This window comes from Pelophylax lessonae (assembly GCF_965119305.1).
Source record: "Pelophylax lessonae genome assembly, chromosome: 3".
Lineage (NCBI taxonomy): Eukaryota > Metazoa > Chordata > Amphibia > Anura > Ranidae > Pelophylax > Pelophylax lessonae.
Genome location: NC_138770.1, coordinates 246,742,204 through 246,761,585, shown reverse-complemented (window position 1 = coordinate 246,761,585; position 19,382 = coordinate 246,742,204). Strand labels below are relative to the sequence as shown.

The following is a 19,382-nucleotide window of genomic DNA, read 5'->3' as shown; positions in this document are numbered from 1 at the left end:
AAATTATTTTTGTTTTTAATTGCCACAGCAATAATCACTGTGTTCTCCTGTCAGGGATGGCTCCCTGCTACCCCCCCCCCCCTTCCCCCCACCTTCCCCGCTGGGAGAACACAACAGCTACTGCGCCTGTGATTGCAGGAAAGAAATTCACACCATCTATGGCCTGCCGTACTCTTGTTCTAATCAAGGAACATTGGAAGTGCTGTCTGTCTGCCTTTGCTTTTTCATTAATGTGCATGTAAAGATTATTTTTTGTTAGGTTACTTTTTGATGTCTGTGTCCTGCTGGGGAGTTGTTTATTCACTTTCTGTTTGGAGAATCAATCTTCCTCAATTGATGGGACCTCCCCTCTAATACAGCTGTAACTAGAATGTTTCTCATTACTTTCTATCTCAGTGACAATAGTCACCATAACAAATACAGGGGTTAATCTACCCAGCGGGAAACACTGCAAACAAAACTTAGAAGAGAGTCTAACCAATCACCCACTTTATCCAAAACCAAAATGTTTTGCCTCTGCTTACACTTTAGGATTCACAATGAAGCCTTTGAACAGATGTTGTCTCCAGCCCACGCCTAATAAAGGAAACATTGAAACAACATTTCCTTACCATTTTCCTCTAACTCCCCTATGCAGATGTAGCCGCCGCCTGAATCTCTATACTAGGTCTTGTAGCCAAGGCCTGCAGGAAAGTTTAAATTCTTCTACTTTCACCAATTCATCCTCAGTTCAGCTCTGTAGACTTTTATAAGGCTGATAGATAGATGGGGGGCAATCCACCTAAGGGACCTAACTGGACAGGGGTTGAAATGGCTGGGAATTGCCAGTAAATGTAGCAAGAGAGCTGCAGGGAGGAGAAGCATCGTGTCCTACACATGCCTAAAGTATTTAGATGAAACTTTTTTTTGGGCGTGTGAAGAATGCCCAATGTACATAACTAGTTTAAGATAACAACCTAGATCACCAATGTAATAATTTAATAAAGTGCAAGTATTTTTTAGTTTGAACATGAAAAAGCAGAGATTTCCTGAGGGTTGTGGAAACAAATATTTTTGAATTATGAACTGTGTTCTTCCCCTTAGTCAATGTGAATGCAAAAGTAACTTGAGGCAACATTTTGAGCAGTTAAAAAGCAACATTTTATCTAATCATAAGCATCTTGAAACAAGTTAAAACTACTTACAAGCCATCCTGCAGAATAAAGGCCCGTACACACGTACCGATTGTCGGCCGTAAATATTCGGCCGCCGAACGATCGGCCGATTGTCGGCTTGTTAGTATGATGCTTCCGACAACTGACAGCGCATTTTCGGCCGAACAGAATCGGGTGTGCAGGCTATAAAATTTTTGTTGGCCGTCACCAGAACGGCCGATTGTTCGCCAGTCAGTACAGAATTCGGCCGACAAACAGCAGATTAGCAAGACTGGGCATGCTCAGAAAAGAAAAAACACAGGGAAAGTTAACCATCACAAGACATCACTTCTGCAGTCGGCTGTTGTTGGCTGACAAAATTCGTGTGCAGTCTTTTGCACTTTTCAGCCGACAGGACAGCACCGGACAAAAGGCGGCCGATCGTTCGGCCGACATTCGGTACGTGTGTACGGGGCTTAAGGCTCACCCATAGGAAGAAACAGGGCTGTAGCAGGTGTAAGCAATAGAAAGAGGAGCCAGCAAGGACGTTTTTAGAGGAAAGGGTGTATGCTGAGGGGAACAGTAAGGATTGCTGGAACAGGGAGGAGGGTAAGATTTCAACATGGCAGACTTTTTTTTTTCTTTTTTTTGCTTAATAAACTAAAAAAAAAACCCCAAAAGTTTGAAAAAAAAAACTTTTTCATAGTTTGTTATAAAATTGTGCAAACTGGCCGGTCATTTGTCTCCTTAACTGATGTGTGCTGATGAGGTTGCACTGATGGGCACTAATAGGCTGCACTGATGGGCACTGATGAGGCGGTACTGATGGACATTGATAGGCTGCACTGATGGGCACTGGTGAGGCGGCACAGGCAGGCACTGAAGAGGCTGCACTGATAGGTGGTACTGATAGGTAGCACTGATGGGCACTGATAGGTGGCACTGATAGGTGACACTGATTAGGATGCACTGATGGACACTGATTGGCAGCACTGCTATGCACTGATTGGCAGCACTGGTGGGCATTGGTAGGCACAGATTGGCAGCACTGATGGGCACTGTAGGGACTGCACTGATAATCAGGAGTGTAAGTCCCTTTTAGAGAAGCCAAATATCGGCTCTCTTCTCCTTTCCTCATGCTGTCAGCATGAGGAATGGAGTGCCGATAATCGGCTTCTGTTTAGATCTGTGATTAGCTGTGATTGGACACAATTGATCATGTGGTAAAGAGCTGCTGATTGGCTCTTCATCTCAATATGTGATCAGCAGTGTCCTTTCTATACTGTGATCACAGAGCGCACTGCCCATGCCCCGCAGCGGGCATGCAGTGAGACATGATCACGGCGTCCCAGAACTAGCCAGCTGCGCTGTAACCGCTATAGCGTGGTTAGCAAGTGGTTAAAGTGGTTCCAAAGGCAAAAGATTTTTTTTAACTTAATGCATTCTTTGCATTAGGGTAAAAAAATCTTCCAATACCAGCTTCCCCCCCCCCCCCCCAACCCCAAAACACTTACCTGGGTCCTCTCTGGATCCAGTGAGTTGCCCGTTTGCAACACTCCTATTCTTACATTGCTCACAGGAGGCAGTGGGAGCCATAGGTTCTTGCTGCTGTCAGTCATATTCTGTGAGGAGAGAGTGGGGAGTGTGACCAATTTGCGCTGTGTGTGTCTGTGGAAGCACATAACCCTGCTCAGGAGCGTGCCCGTACAAGTGCCCCTTCAGCAACCGGCTTGCTAAGGGGGCACTCTGAGAAGAGGAGGAGTGGAAAGTGCTGGTGGGGGACTCCAGAAGAGGAGGTAAGAGACTGCTCTGTGTAATACTATTGCAGGTAAGTATAACATGTTTTTTATTTTAAAATTATTTCATTTAAAGATGTGCAACAGATACAATAAAAAGGTAACTTCTCACAGCATACAAGCAGTATTAAACATTATAGGCACAACCAATAAATACTCTGAGATGTACTGTGGAAGACTAAGATAAAGACAAGTAGCAAATTGAAAAACATAACAATTGTATAAACATTTGAGTAGTTCTCTGGTCAGGTTGTGCAGGGGACAATCTTGTTTGAGGGAAGATACGCTCCAACTTCCAGAAAAATCTGCCAAGTCACAGAGGGAAGTCAAGTACGGAGCACACAAGGGTCTCTGCCCACCACTTTTTATTAATTTAGGTAGATCTTTTTCATTTTAATTACATTTATAGCATTTAGAATCACTTTAAAGGTGAACTTGTAATTTAAAGCAAAGCTAACATTTTAGGCCTTCTACGAGCCCTTACCATAATGAATGAGTATTCTGAGCTGAGAATGGGTGGCCGGTTCAATGCTTCTTGGGATGAGCATCCTTTATTGTCTCAAAAATCAGTCCAAGCATGTGATGTAAAACAGTTGTGAGTTTATTGGTGCTATACACGGGCTAGTTACACATGCTGTACAGTGCTTCACAGGAATATAAATGGCCAAAAAAACTTTACTGGGTCTCGGGAATTGACTACACACAAGGCAATCTTAACTATCAGGCAGTCCAATCCTACCCCTTTGCAGCCTCTACAAACAGTTCTCAGCATGACCTGTCTGTTTCCCAGTATGCAGAGCAAGTTCCAAGTGATTGTAAATGGCCTGCAAGGGGGAGGTAAAACCCAAAAAAGACAGAGGTCCCAATAGGTGTAGGACAGGGGCCTGGGAGATATAAAAAAAAAATCCTAAACAGGTCCTTTCTAGGTCACGTTTAGGACACTCTGCTACAGTATGCCCAACATAGTTTAACATTATGGCACATTTAATTTGCAAAGTGTTCTCCTCCACTGATGTGGAGTCCATGTTCTCCCTCTTTGCTTTGTAACCAGTGTTCCTATCTCCTTCTTCTGTCTTCTTCCTGGTTTGGAGTCTTCCGCCTTTCCTACTGGCTGGGTTACGATGCTGTAACTCCCTGGAATGAACACAAACCATACTTACCAGTAGTTACTCTTGCAGATGCTGAGATTATGTCAGTGTACAATTTGTAAAAACAAAAAATGCTGGCTGGCAAGGTACGAGATTTTATGGTAAAGAATACACACAGAATCCTTTCTGCCATAAACCCCACCTGCTAGCAATTTTTTAAAGCTCCACTTGGAACAGTCATAGGATTTCCAAGCTTTTTTTTTTCTATAATCTTATTGTTGCTTATGTATAAACCACTAGCCTACATTATTATTGCTGACTATTCTTGAGTCATTTGTATAAGATTGTTAAACACAGTTGAATCCAGATTTCAATGGTCACCAGTGGTTAGAAGTTTCCTCATTAAATCTTGATGTACCCAGTCAAACTATTTCACTGTTTTGTATGATTCACAGTTTACCCAAGCCATGCTCTTGTGAAATCTGCTTGGTATTTTTTTTTTTTTTTTTACTTCTAAACAAATTTATAGTAATAAGAACCATACTTCTAGAATGCATTGAGATATAGAGCATATGTGTGTAAATAACTCGATATCTGAAGGCTTCCCCCCAGGAAAAACACTGTTATCACCTGAGACACTTCTCTATGTTCTAGTTTAAGATGTCTCATGAAGACAGCAGGAGTGGAATGCAGTGTGAAATCATTTGCACATGAGTGGGACTGAAACAAGCAACATTGCAATATCATGCATATTACAAACCTTTATGTTAAAAAACATGATGTTGTAATATAATGGAAGGAATGGAATATCACTCCCTGTACACATAAAAATATTTAAAACAATTGAGGTTCATGGCTCAGTTATCAATTTCCTCTAGTCCTCAAAGTGTAAAGTACCCTAAATACTGTATTTTCTTTTTTTTTTCTATGAGTGTTTTAAAATATGTGTATTTTCTAATTCATAGTCGTTATTATTCTCATGTACTTCTTCCATCTGAAGAACTTAGTTAACCCTGCCAGTAACCATCCCCCCTTGTTCTAAACCCGAACACACAAAGCACATAAGCTGATCTGTGCTTAGTGGTCAGTTTGCGTCCTTTGGCTGGCCATTCAGAGATACAGGACACTGTGCAGACACACAACATGCCTGTATTGGGTGAGTTGTTCAGCCACCTGACCAACCACAGCCTGTTTCTGACACACACCCCTTCCAATCACAGCCTGCCTCTTGAGCATGCCTCTTGCTCAAGCACAGCTTGCATCTTGCCACAGGCTGAGCAGACTAAAGAATAAAGGCACAATGTGTATCTGCACAGTGTCTTTAAACCCTACTCCCCACTATAAGGAAGAGATGCATGGTCACATGACAGAACTTTTAAACATTGTAAAAAAGATAGGAAAGATAATTTCTGAAACTAAGCAAAAGCAGTTTTGGTGCCTGCATGGTTCCTGTATAACTGTATTAGAAAGTGTCTGTAACACTGTATGTTCACAGCTACTTTAAACATAAGTTTGCAAAGCAAATAAAATGCAAGTTTCTAATTTTAAATCCAGGAAGAGAGGGGAATATGGGAGGAGCAGGGCCATCTTACTGAATGGACATGCTGGGCAGTTGCCTGGGGGCCCCACTTGCCCGGGGGGCTCCACCTGCCCAGCGACCCAGCCCCAGCCAAGCATTAGTCCTCATTCCCGTGTGCATCCCGCCGCCAAACTTAGCAGGTGGCAAGTGCCTGTCGGCCCTGCGCTGCTGTCAGGCCACTTGGGCCATGGAGGGGGAGCCCACAACTGCAGGAATGCCTGTCCACCTTCACAGGAACAGGCACACACCGGGCAGTTGAGTCTGACTTCCGTCCATGTGTGTTCATTGGACCCAGCCACCAAACATGGAAGCGGTCATTAGCCTGGCACTGCTGTACCAATAAATATAGCCTTATCGATAATTTGCATTTTTATTCTCATGGGCGATTGTGTAGGCAGGGCCCAAGTGCACTGCATTGCCTGGGCCATTTAATGCTCTTAGGATGGCACTGGGGAGGAGGAGGAGTGCTTACAATTACAATTAGTTGCTGCCATAGAAGTTTAGTGGGCAGCTATTTACAGCAACTAATGTATAAAATATTGTCGCAGTGACTGGAAATAGAGAGTACATGAACCAGAAAATGGAGTTAACCTTAAAGTGGTTCTAAAGTCAAATCATTTTTACTTTGATGCATTCTATACATTAAGATAAAAAACATTTCAGTAGCTGTCCCCCCTCCCTACTTAAATACTTACCTGAGTCCTGTATCCATCCAGCTCTGTGCTAATCTGCAGGCCATTGGCTCAGGCTGTTGTCAGTCAAATCCAGTGAGCAGTGAGCTTGGGGTGAGGCCGAGCTGTGCTGTGTGTGTCAATGAATGCACATAGTCTGGCTCAGAAGTGAGCCTGCACGTGTGCCACCATAGGTAGCAGACGGAGAAAGGGAGGGGCCAAGAGTCCTGGGGGGACCCAAGAAGTACTCTTGCATAGAGCAGTTAAGTATAACATCTTTTTTATTTTAGTAAAAAAAAAAAAAACTTTTAACCTTACAGCTGTTTAACACTGTGCTTTCACAGTTTTAGTGAAGCTATAATTCAGGAAGGACATTTTACACTTACTGTATCTACAGCTATCCTGTTTCTGGAGTTCTCCTGTAAGCATAATGTTCTCCAAACATTTAATAGGTTAAAAATCATATAGGATATTCGCGCTAAAACATATAAATTACAAATGAGCAGCTGCTTTAACCTTCCTAGGTATTCTCGAGTGTGGCTCAGGGTACCGCTAGGAAGATCGCTGGATCCTGGTAGAGGGGTTACTTACCTTGTCACCGGGATCCAGCGATGTATCCCGGCGGTGTGCGGCGGCGGATCTTCCTCTCTTTTTATGTGTGTATATATATATATATATACAGTACAGACCAAAAGTTTGGACACACCTTCTCATTCAAAGAGTTTTCTTTATTTTCATGACTATGAAAATTGTAGAGTCACACTTCAAGTGGTAGTCACCTGAAATGGTTTTAACTTCACAGGTGTGCCCTGTCAGGTTTAATATGTGTGATTTCTTGCCTTATAAATGGGGTTGGGACCATCAGTTGTGTTGTGCAGAAGTCAGGTGGATACACAGCTGATAGTCCTACTGAATAGACTGTAAGAATTTGTATTATGGCAAGAAAAAAGCAGCTAAGTACAGGAAAACGAGTGGCCATCATTACTTTAAGAAATGAAGGTCAGTCAGTCCGAAAAATCGGGAAAACTTTGAAGGTGTCCCCAAGTGCAGTCACAAAAACCATCAAGCGTTACAAAGAAACTGGCTCACATGCGGACCGCCCCAGGAAAGGAAGAGCAAGAGTCACCTCTGCCGTGGAGGATAAGTTCATCCAAGTCACCAGCCTCAGAAATCACAGGTTAACAGCAGCTCAGATTAGAGACCAGGTCAATGGCACACAGAGTTCTAGCAGCAGACACATCTCTAGAATAACTGTTAAGAGGAGACTGTGTGAATCAGGCCTTCATGGTAGAATATCTGCTAGGAAACCACTGCTAAAGAAAGGCAACAAGCAGAAGAGACTTGTTTGGGCTAAAGAACACAAGGAATGGACATTAGACCAGTGGAAATCTGTGCTTTGGTCTGATGAGTCCAAACTTGAGATGTTTGGTTCCAAACACCGTGTCTTTGTGCGACGCAGAAAAGGTGAACGGATGGACTCTACATGCCTGGTTCCCACCGTGAAGCATGGAGGAGGAGGTGTGATGGTGTGCTGGTGACACTGTGGGGGATTTATTCAAAATTGAATAATTTTGCACGCCCAATTTTTCAGTTTTTTATTTGTTAAAAAAGTTTGAAATATCCAATAAATTTCATTCCACTTCATGATTGTGTCCCACTTGTTGATTCTTCACAAAAAAATTACAGTTTGATACCTTTATGTTTGAAGCCTGAAATGTGGAAAAAGGTCGAAAAGGTCAAGGGGGCTGAATACTTTGGCAAGGCACTGTATATACATACACATATATATATATATATATATATATATATATATATATATATATATATATATATATATATAATATGTATACATATATATATATATATATATATATATATATATATATATATATGTATATGTGTATATATATATATATATATACATACATACATACATACATACATACATACTTTAGCTTGTTTATAGTTATTACTGTATATTATAATTTATGATTTTGTGTTTCAAACTTTATCATACCCGAGATGTTATAAAGAAGAACGCACAGTAAAAAAAAAAATCATATGTAACTAGTTGGTTTGGGCTGCTCATTCTTAGCCAGTTTACCCCTGCCCACTGTATATATACTGCAGCACTCTGGGCTCAGCTGTCTGTAAGGGGCTAGTGCGCGCCGCCAGCGGCGCACTCCCGCCCCCGCTCACTCCCTGGGGAGCCAGCGCGTGTGCCCGGCGGCTCCGATGTCCGCCGGCCACTCGCGATCTCCCGCGGGTGAGGGAAAAGGACAGACGGCTGATGTAAACACAGCCGTCTGTCATTCTCCCTGCAGTGATCACAGAGGCATGTGATCCTGCTATGTAGGATTGCATGTCTCTGGGATTACTTCAGCAGCCACACCCCCTGACAGTAAGAAACACACCCCTAGGGAACACTTAACCCCTTGATCACCAATAAAATTAACCCCTTCCCTACCAGTGTCATTTTTTCAGTAACAATGCATATTTTTAGCACTGATTACTGTAGTAATGTCCCTGGTACCTCCAAAAGTGTAAAAAATGTCAGTTAGGGGTCTGATCTGTCCGCCGCAATGTCGCAGTCCCGCAAAAAAAAAATTGCAGATCGCCGCCATTACTATTAAAAAAAAAAACAATAAAAATAAAATAAATATTTCCCGTAGTTAGTATATAAAATATGTAGAAGAAAGCAAATTGGCCTAAAATGTAAAAAAAAATTTAGATTTTTACTTTTTTTTTTTTGAGAAAAAAAAAAGGGAAAAATATTGTAATTTTTTCAAAATTGTCGCTCTTTTTTTGTTTATAGCGCAAAAAATAAAAATCGCAAATGTGATCAAATATAAAGCTCTGTTTGTGGGAAAAAAAGGACATCAATTTTGTTTCGGTACAGAGTCGCACGACCGCGCAATTGTCCATTAAAATCACGCAGTGCCGAATCGCAAAATAGGGCCTGGTCATTGAGCAGCCAAATCCTCCGGGGCTAAAGTGGTTAAGAATTACATGCAAAATAATGGTACTGCTTTCACCACCTAAAATCGGAAAGAATCATACCGCCAGGGAGGTTAAGCAATATGTGAAACTAGATGCAAAATTGTGATAAATATATGAAGCAGTGCTAAAAAATTGAACTCAGTATTGTGAAAACACAAACATGAATTATTATAATGACATCAAACTTATTAGATGAAAAATGTGTATAAAGAAAGTGTCCATAAGATTATGTATTTGGTGTGATTTCTTTATACACGTTTTTCACCTAATAAGTTTGATGTCATTATATTGATTCGTTTTTGTGTTCTCACAATATTGAGTTCAATTTATTAACGCTACTTCATATTTTTATTTATTAAGGTAAACTTTGTGGCTTAAAGAGAATGTATTTGTTGTCATAGTTTATAAGTAACAAATTAAATATTACCATATTTTGCTCTTCAACCAGGTAAATATAAATATTTCATAGTTATTACATATGTATTATTTGCAGAAAACACGTGTCAAGCTCAGAACAACATCACATAATCAACTTCTAAAAAAACAAATAAATGACTCCTGGATAGGGTTGAGCGAACGACTGTATTGTTCGGGATCATACCGGACTTTTGGGTGTTCGGTATCCGGACACGGACCCGAATATTTCACTGTATGTTCGGGATACAGTCCGTTGTTCGGTTATTTTGGCACGGTTTTAATGGCACGGTTTCAACAGCTGCAAGGCAGCCAATCAGCAAGGGTTTAACTAGTGTGCCCTTAGAAGCCATCACAGCCATGCCTACTAATGGCATGGCTGTGATTGGCCAGTGCAGCATGTGACCCAGCCTCTATATAAGCTGGAATCACATAGTGCCGCGCGTCACTCTGCTCTAACTACTGTAGGGAGAGGTTCCTGCTGCTGCTGAGGGAGCGATAGGGAGATTATTGTAGGGTCAGGCTGGAGATTGCTTTCAAGGAAAGAATAGGAAGAATCTTCTTTAATCAGACAGCGATCTCCATTGATTTTATTGTGTGGGGGTGCAGTGCACAATCTTTTTGCCCTGACCTGAGCCCAGTGAGGAGGAGGGAGAAAAAAAAATCTTTTATCAGTCTGTTAGGTGGGCGGCGTGCAGCGGACATTTAATGCAAGCTCAGTGCATATGTGTCTGCTTGATCTGGATTAAAAAAAAAAAAGTTTTATCCTTCATATTTTACAGTGACATACAGGGTTTAGACACTGCAGTTCTGATCTGCTATTCAAAAAGCACCAATTTAAGGGGACAATTATTTTTCAGTTTTTCATTCATATTTTACTGTGACACTGACATACAGCGTTTAGACACTGCAGTTCTAATCTTCTATTCAAAAAGCAGCAATTAAAGGGAAAAATAAAAATTTTTCATTCATACGTTACTGTGAGATACACCCGTTGGATACTGTCGTTCTATTCCGCTTTTCAATAGAAACCCATTTAGTGTAAAAAAATTAAATTGCAGCCTAGTCTGCATATGTTACAGTGAGATACACCCATTGGATACTGTAGTTGTATTCCGCTTTTCAATAAAAACCCATTTAGGGGAAAAAATTTAATTGCGGCCTAGTCTGCATATTTTACTGTGAGATACACCTTTGGATACTGTTGTTCTATTCCACTATTCAATAAACACTGATTTAGGGGAAGATCCTAAATTAGAGAAATATGAGGAGAAGGTCAAATAAGGGACGTGGCCTGGGTCGTGGTGCTGCTGGTGGAGCTTCTGTTGCAAGGAGAGGACGTGGTCAATCTGTGCCAGCTACACGCACAAGTGAAACACCTTCCTCAGGTAGAGTAGGCGACAGAACCTGCAGCATGAATTTGGCAGGGCCTAATGTGCCTCTACAAATGTTGAGGCCAGAACAAGTACAGGTGATAGTAGATTGGGTTGCTGACAGTGCCTCCAGTTCCTTCACATTGTCTCCCACCCAGTCTACTGCTGAAAGGTCAGAGTTGGCACCTGCAGCCAATGTCCATCAATCTTTTACCTCAACCTCTTGCAAATCAGCCAAGCAGTCTGAGCCCCAAGCCATGCAGCAGTCTCTTCTTCTTTTTGATGACTCTGTAAGCATGGTTTCCCAGGGCCATCCACCTAGCCCTGCCCCAGAAGTGGAAGAGATTGAGTGCACCGATGCCCAACCACTTATGTCTCAAGATGAGTACATGGGAGGACCATCGCAGCATGTCTCGGATGATGACGAAACACAGGTGCCAACTGCTGCGGAATTCCGAATTGTGGAGACCGACAAGGAGGGCAGGGGTGAAGACTGGGGGGAAGGTGATGTGGAGGACGATGAGGTCCTCGACTCCACATGGAATGAACGTCATGCAGGTGACCTGAGTAGTTTGGAGGAAGAGGCGGTGGTCGCACAGAGCCACCAGCACAGCAGAAGAGGGATCAGGGTGCAAAAACTTTGCGGCCGTGCCCTAGACACTACGCCTGCTACTGCTCAACGCAGCAAGGGACCGAGCACCCCTAAGCCAGCTCAAAGGAGTTCCCTAGCGTGGCAGTTCTTCAGACAATGTGATGATGACAGGACACGAGTGGTTTGCACGCTGTGCAATCAGAGCCTGAAGCAAGGCATAAACCTTCTCAACATGAGCACAACCTGCATGACCAGGCATCTAAGTGCAAAGCACAAGCTGCAGTGGAGTAGACACCTCAAAAACCAAGAAAGGTCTCTGATTCCTCCTGCTTCCTCTTCTGCTGCTGCAGTCTCGGCCTCTTCATCCACCTCTGTAGTGACAGTGTCACCTGCAACCCCACAAACAGAGGATATGCCAGCAACACCACCTCCTGGGTCGCCAACAACCATCTCCACAATGTCCCATGGAAGCGTTCAGCTTTATATCTCCCAAACACTGGAGCGGAAGAGGAAGTACCCCCCCTACCCACCCATGATCCCTGGCCCTGAATGCCAGCATTTCAAAATTCCTGGCCTTTGAAATGCTATCATTCCGTCTGGTGGAGACGCAGAGTTTTAAAAGCCTTATGGCGGTGGCTGTCCCACAGTACGTCGTGCCCAGCCGCCACTACTTTTCCAGGCAAGCCATCCCTTCCCTGCACTGCGCAACGCCATCTGTGGCAAGGTCTACCTAACTACGGATACGTGGACCAGTAAGCACGGTCAGGGACGTTATATCTCCCTAACAGCACACTGGGTAAATGCAGTGGCTGCTGGGCCTGAGGCCGATAGCAGTTTGGTGCATGTCCTTCCACCACCGAGGATTGTAGGGCGCTTCAGTTTTCCTCCTGTTCCTAACTCCTCCTACTCCGCTCCCTCATCCTCTACCGCCTCCTCATCCGGTCAGCGTAACACCTCCACCACCAACTTCCGCACAGCCAGGGGTTAACAACAGCAGGCAGTTTTAAAACTTGCCTGTTTGGGGGAAAAACCACACACCGCGCAGGAGTTGTGGAGGGGCATTCAACAGCAGACCAATGAGTGGTTGCTGCCAGTGAGCCTCAAGCCCGGCCTGGGAGTGTGCGATAATGGGCGAAATCTCGTAGCAGCTCTGGGCCTAGCCGGTTGGACACACATCCCTTGCCTGGCTCATGTGCTGAATTTGGTAGTGCAGAGTTTCCTTTGAAATTACCCCGATATGTCAGAGCTGCTGCAGAAAGTGCGGGCTGTCTGTGCACACTTTTGGCGTTCTCACCCTGCTGCTGCTCGCCTGTCAGCGCTGCAGCGTAACTTTGGCCTTCCCGCTCACCGCCTCATATGTGACGTGCCCACAAGGTGGAACTCCACCTTGCACATGCTGGCCAGACTGTGCGAGCAGCAGCAGGCCATAGTGGAGTTGCAGCTGCAGCACGCATGCGTGAGTCACTCTGCAGAACATCACCACTTCACCACCAATAACTGGGCCTCCATGCGAGACCTGTGTGCCTTTTTGTGCTGTTTCGAGTACTCCACCAACATGGCCAGTGCCGATGACGCCGTTCTCAGTTTAACTATCCCACTTCTATACCTTCTTGAAAAAATGCTTCGGCGATGATGGAAGAGGATGTGGCACAGGATGAGGAGGAGGAGGAGGAAGAGCTATCATTTCCAAGGCTTTCAGGGCAGTCATTCACAAGTGGCTCCGAGGGTGGGTTCCTGCACCCACAAACGCCAGGTACACAATTGTCCAGCAGGGGCACAGTTCTGGAGGATGACGAGGATGAGGAGATGGAGGAGGAGATGGAAAAATGTTCACAGCAGGGTGGCACACAGGCCAGCTCATGGCCATCACTGGTGCATGGCTGGGGGGATACAGAGGACACAGAGAATACACCTCCCACAGAGGACACCTTTTTGTTGCCTCTGGGCAGCCAGGCACACATGAGCGATTACATGCTGCAGTGTCTCGGCAACGACCGCCGAGTTTTCCACACTGTAACTTGTGCTGATTACTGGGTGGCCACGCTGCTGGATCCCCGTTACAAGGACAAGAAGAGGTCGCCAATGCAGCCAGGGAACCACCAGCACCTCAGAAGGCAGGGTTAGCATGGCCGAAATGTGGAAAAGCTTTGTCAGCACACCACAACAAGCAGCAGCACCACCAGCTGATATGGAACGTCTTAGCAGGAGGCAGAATTTCACTAACATGGTGGAGTAGTATGTGTGCACACGCCTAGACGTACTGAATGACGGGTCTGCCCCCTTCAACTTCTGGGTCTCCAAGTTGGGCACATGGCCTGAGCGTGCCCTTTACACCCTGGAGGTGCTGGCCTGCCCTGCCCTGCAGCCAGTGTATTATCTGAACGGGTATTTAGCATGGCTGGGGGCGTTATCACAGACAAGCGCATCCGCCTGTCCAGAGCCAATGTGGACAAGCTCACGTTCATTAAAATGAACCAGGCATGGATCCCACAGGACTTGTCCGTACCTTGTGCAGAATAGACATGTATACCTGCCTTACCCAGCCATTGTTGTATTTGATCTTTCTTACTCTTTTGGGGTGTACCCTAATTTAAAATTTTTTTTTATTAAAAACCAAAACCAGTTTTGGCTACCTCGTCCTCCTCCTCCACCACCGCCGCTTCCACCTACACCGCCATATCCACCGCCACCTCAACCTCCTACTCCATATGGGCCTCGTCCTCCTCCTACATCATTCAAGATTATTATTTTTTATTTTTATGTATTTTATGTTATTTTAAGTTATTTCCCTATCCACATTTGTTTGCAGAACACTTGCCATGCTCTTAAGAAGATTTTGCTGCCATTTGCAGCCCTCTGGCCTTTTCCATGTTTTTTTAGAGTCATTTTAGTGCTCAAAAGTTCGGGTCACCATTGACTTCAATGGGGTTCGGGATCGGGGTAAAGTTCGGGTTATGTTCGGGTCACGAACCCGGACTTTTTTTTCAAGTTCGGCCGAACCCGGACATCCAGGTGTTCACTCAACTCTACTCCAGGATGTTCCTCATTCCTCTCTGTCTAAATGGGGCCATATTAATTAGTTCCAATGTGCTGCCTACAAGCATGCAGACAGTGCAAAGCCTTAAGCCCCTTTCACACTTACGGTCCATTTGTCCGTTTTTCATCCATCGGTTGACAGATGAAAAATGGAAATCTCTATGTAAAAACAGATGACAAGGGATGATCATCTGTTAACATCCGTTTTCATCCGCTTCCGTCAATGTCCGTTTTATGGAACGGATGAATGCCCTATTTTTCATCCGTCAAAAAAACGGATCGGACGAAAAATGGATGTAAGCGGACAAACGGTCTGTTTTTGCATTGGTAGTGGATGTAAAAAAAACGGATGAAAAACAGATGAAAAAAACGGATGAAAAACGGATGAAAAAACTGATGAAAAACTGATACATTTTGAAGTAACTGAACTGATGAACTGAACGAACCATATGTGAGAAAGGGGCCTTATTGTTGGAAATCCCCATTTGCAAATATAGTGCCACAGAGGTACTCTATATTTAATACTAAACTTTAAGCACTCCATACACACCCTGCTTACCGAATGTAGCAGCTGTGCTTTTATATTCTAATTGTGTCACTTTGTGCCCAGCATTTAGCCAAAAACAAATGAAACAAACAAATACTTTTAATTTGCTTCAGTTTGCATATTTGGCATTTTTATTTGTGGGTTTAATAACATTTTCATTTTTTTAAATAATATAATAGAACTTTAAAAATATATTAAAAGATACATTTGTAAACTTGTAAATAAAAACTAAAAAATTAAAATGTTAAAATATACCTCCAATATTTTGTAGAATGTACAGTGTTTATAAGTTGCTGTTGGGTAATCATTACAAATTTTAGGGAACATTTTAATCAAAACTGAATATTATTTCCTGAAGGTAAAACAAATGTTAATACAGTACCTCAATGCAAGTTTGCAACATTGGCATGCTTTAGTAAAATGTACCTTTCATTACAACAACCACTTGTGTATCTAGTTAAATTATACCTTGTTTTTTTTTCCAGAATAAATTGGACCACCATTTGGTGGTAAATAATAATGGATATCTCCTGATTTTTTTTAAATATCAAATAACAACTAACCCCAAATTCTTTAAAAAAATCATCACAACTTTAGCTGTATATTTTTTGCCATTACCATGACGTACTAAAAACCCAAAGTAAATTCTCGTTTTCCCGCTGTTTGGGGCAATGGCTTTAGGGCCCCTTTCACACGATCGGACCGATTTGGTTAGCCTGACGGTTTTTCAGGCGGACCTGATCGGGCCACCCATTCTCCTCTATGGGGAGGCGGATCCACTGACACCCGCCTGGCATCCGATCCCGCAAGATCTGCTGACAACAGATGGATGGCGATACGTTCGCTATCCATTCAGCAGGTCGGATCGGATGGCATCGGATGAAAAAGGACAGGCTGTCTGTTTTCTTCTGATCTCCCCATAGAGCAGAGTGGGACCCTGACGGGTCCGTTTTAGCACAGTGAGCGGAGACTGATCTGTCATCTGCTGGAGTCCGTCAAAATGAATCCACCCCATGTGAAAGGGGCCTTATGTGTATATTATTTATTGTTTGTACCTGTAGTAGAGTCAAGAAACAATAGTCTGCATTTTGTTTGATTTTTTTGTTTACCCTACCAAAAATGCACTGACACTGAATAAAAAGTTTATTTTTAATGAAAGTACAGGGAGGGGCTTTAATGAGTGATAACTGTGATAGCTAATCGCAGGCTATCACAGCAATCATGCGATTGTGGGCCAGACCTTGCTAACAGTGACAGCTTAGTCACTGTGTTGGGAGCATGCTATGGAGCATGCTTCCAGCACAAAATGCCTGCAGAAGAAGACCCAACTCTATGACGCTGCAAATGTGTGCAATGCCAGTGTCAACTAATTAATTTACTAAAATCCTTAGATACATACAAAAGGACATAATCTAACCACTGAGGTTTTTTTTTTAGTGTTTCATCTAGACATTGCTTTACTGCACCAATGTGGCGATTACACTTCTTGGTGGTGCTGGAAAAAGCCTCCTAGCGGCTTTGCTGCTAGCTGCTTTATTAAAAGGTTTATCTCAAAGTCACCGTTCAGATTCAAATCTACCATGGATGTTACATTTGATTGGTGATAAAGGAAACAGAGAGAGAGAGAAATAGAGAAGGTGTATGTTACATGCAGTACTTTCCTGCTACATCCAGTGTTGCCAACCTCCCGCAGTAATTTTTTATTGACAAAAGATGTAAAAATGTACTGGCGGAGAAAATTTTTTACTGACAACCTGAAAAAATGACAAAACTCCTATTAAAAACGAAGACAACTGATATTTAAATGATATAAACACAATATGGAAACACAGACAATACCCCTAGCAAGTAATTTGTCTGGTTTTGTTAGGAGAATACCTGTAGTGAGTGAAGACAAATGGGTAATTATGTCAGGCTAAGCACAGCTCTCAGTTCTTTAAGAGTTTGAATTGTCTGAACTGCTATATTGATGATTGGTGTCACAAGGTAAGGTCAAAGCAGAAGAAGAGTTTTGTAGTCGAGGTCACAAGCCAGGGTCGATTCCAAGTAGCAATAGAGGTAGCTCAAGGCAGCGGGTGGGATAATGTATAAAGCACAATAATCTGGCAAACAGGAAGTGCAGAGACATGGCTTAAATCAGGAAGTTTATGGGAGGAGCAAAGAGTTCAAGGTTCAGTAGAAATCAAGGCACAAAGTACGGTTTTCCAATGGATCAGGCAGGGTGTTTTCCAGCATCTTAGGTAGCTCAGTGCAAAGAGTCATTGCCAGACACACCAGACATCCCTGGTTCAAGTCCAGCCTCTGACTATTTTAGACTTAAAGAGTCAACAAAGCATGGCAAATGAGCCCCTGATATTTACAGACAGTTGTAAAAAACCACTGATCTTTAAAAACTGTCAGTCAATTTACTGACGGTTAGCAACCCTGGATACCACCCACCTACTGACCCTCTCTTTTATACTGTAGGTATTACACAAGTGCAGGGTTTATTGTATAGCATTAGCAGCTCACTAAATGCACTCACTTGTTGCCTGGAAATGTACTTTAAAGCCCCTGCCTACCTGTGTTTCTTGGTGTAAAAAGGTCCCCCTCCACTAAAGTAGAAAGAAGTAGGAATTTGGCTTTTACAGATAACTCATGTAAATCTTCACTTTAGTACTGTTATCTTGAATTACTACTTACAGGAAAGGGGGAAGATTTATCAAGGCATCTGATTATGAATCTGGTGCCTATTCACTACAAGGGATTAGTGACTTTTAGTTTGACATATCTGTTGCACAACTATTGGGTCATTGTGTATTTAAAAGCTGGAAAATCTAGCTACTACATTCCTTCTAACATGTATAAAAAAATGTATCATCTGCTCTGTGTTATAATTAAATAGATCAGCATTGGTCCTGTTGAGATATGGTTTAAGCTGGCTTAGCTCAGTTTTTTTTAACCATTAAATAATGGACATCTGCTACTAGTAAATTCTTCTCCAATGTTGCCATGGAGGAAGATACAGTGTAGAATAATATTATTATTATCCTGCAGTGTAGAACTAGACCCACAATTTATAACCTGGTGTCAATGAGAGACTTCCAAAGTTGTTACAGGCCTAGTAACTAACTTGTAACTATACATTTTCTACCAAAAAAAATGTGCACAAGAAGTAGCAAACACAACTTAAAATGGATCTAAAGGCTAAAGTTTTTTAACTTAATGAATTCTCTGCATTAGGGTAAAAAAAAACCTTCCGTGCTCCCCAAGCCCCTCTAAAAACTTACCCGAGCGTCATCTCAATCCAGTGCTGTTCTCTCTCTCCCTCCTCACAGGCTCTGAAACAGCAGGGGAGCCATCGGCTCCTGCTGCTGTCAATCAAATCCAGTGAGGTGGGAGTGGGGCAGAGACAGGCTATGGGTTTCTCTAGACCGCAACATCTGCTCCCATATTGAGTGGCATGCTATGAGGGCACACACAGAAGAAGAGAAGACAGCCCGGGAGAGAACTCCAGAAAAGGAAGTTCAGGACCACTTGCTGCTAAACCATTGCACAGAGCAGGTAAGTATAACATGTTTGTTATTTTGTTTAAAAAAATGTTGCTTTAGTAACACTTTAATATTTACAGGTCATCTATTTGTGTATGCTGTGTTTTAATTAGAATTACTACATGCAATTAATCTAGGAAAGAAAGCATCATTCCCGAAGAACCAGCACTTTATGTCCAAGATACACACCAGGTCTCTTGTCATAGTGCCCCTGGAGAGAAGAAGATAGAAGCAGACATTGAAACTGATGGTAATCAGACTGGACAGAGTGATACTGCTCCTCAAACAAACTGTCTACACAATGATATCAACGTATCCAATGAAGACACTAAGGACCTGGCATTTACCAGGTAACCACCACCATGTCTGTTTGTCGTTTTTGTTTTATGGTTTAAATCTACCTCAGGGCCAGGACAAAGGGTGGGCAGAAGGGATAGCTGCCCTGGGCGCAAACTTGTATTGTAGGGATGAGGCGCCGCAAGTCCCTTTCACTAGAAGGCTGACAGGAGTAGTGACAGCAGCATCACTATTTCTGTCAGCCAAGCACTGGAAGCAGCAAGGAAAGGGGGAGGACCCGGGTGAAGGTGCAGGCAGTTCCCTCTCTCTCCCTCTCTCTTCCTCTC

At 43.1% G+C, this 19,382-nt stretch overlaps 1 protein-coding gene across 2 annotated transcripts in view; it reads left to right on the top strand.

Annotated features, from left to right (window-relative positions):
* The window catches only part of VEPH1 (ventricular zone expressed PH domain containing 1), a 761,239-nt gene that overhangs the window by 401,066 nt on the left and 340,791 nt on the right, over nt 1–19,382 (top strand). For both annotated transcript variants that reach the window (XM_082249205.1, XM_082249204.1), the window contains exon 8: nt 18,897–19,109. In XM_082249205.1, the coding sequence (XP_082105331.1) occupies nt 18,897–19,109 (213 nt within the window). The remainder of the gene's footprint in view (nt 1–18,896; nt 19,110–19,382) is intronic.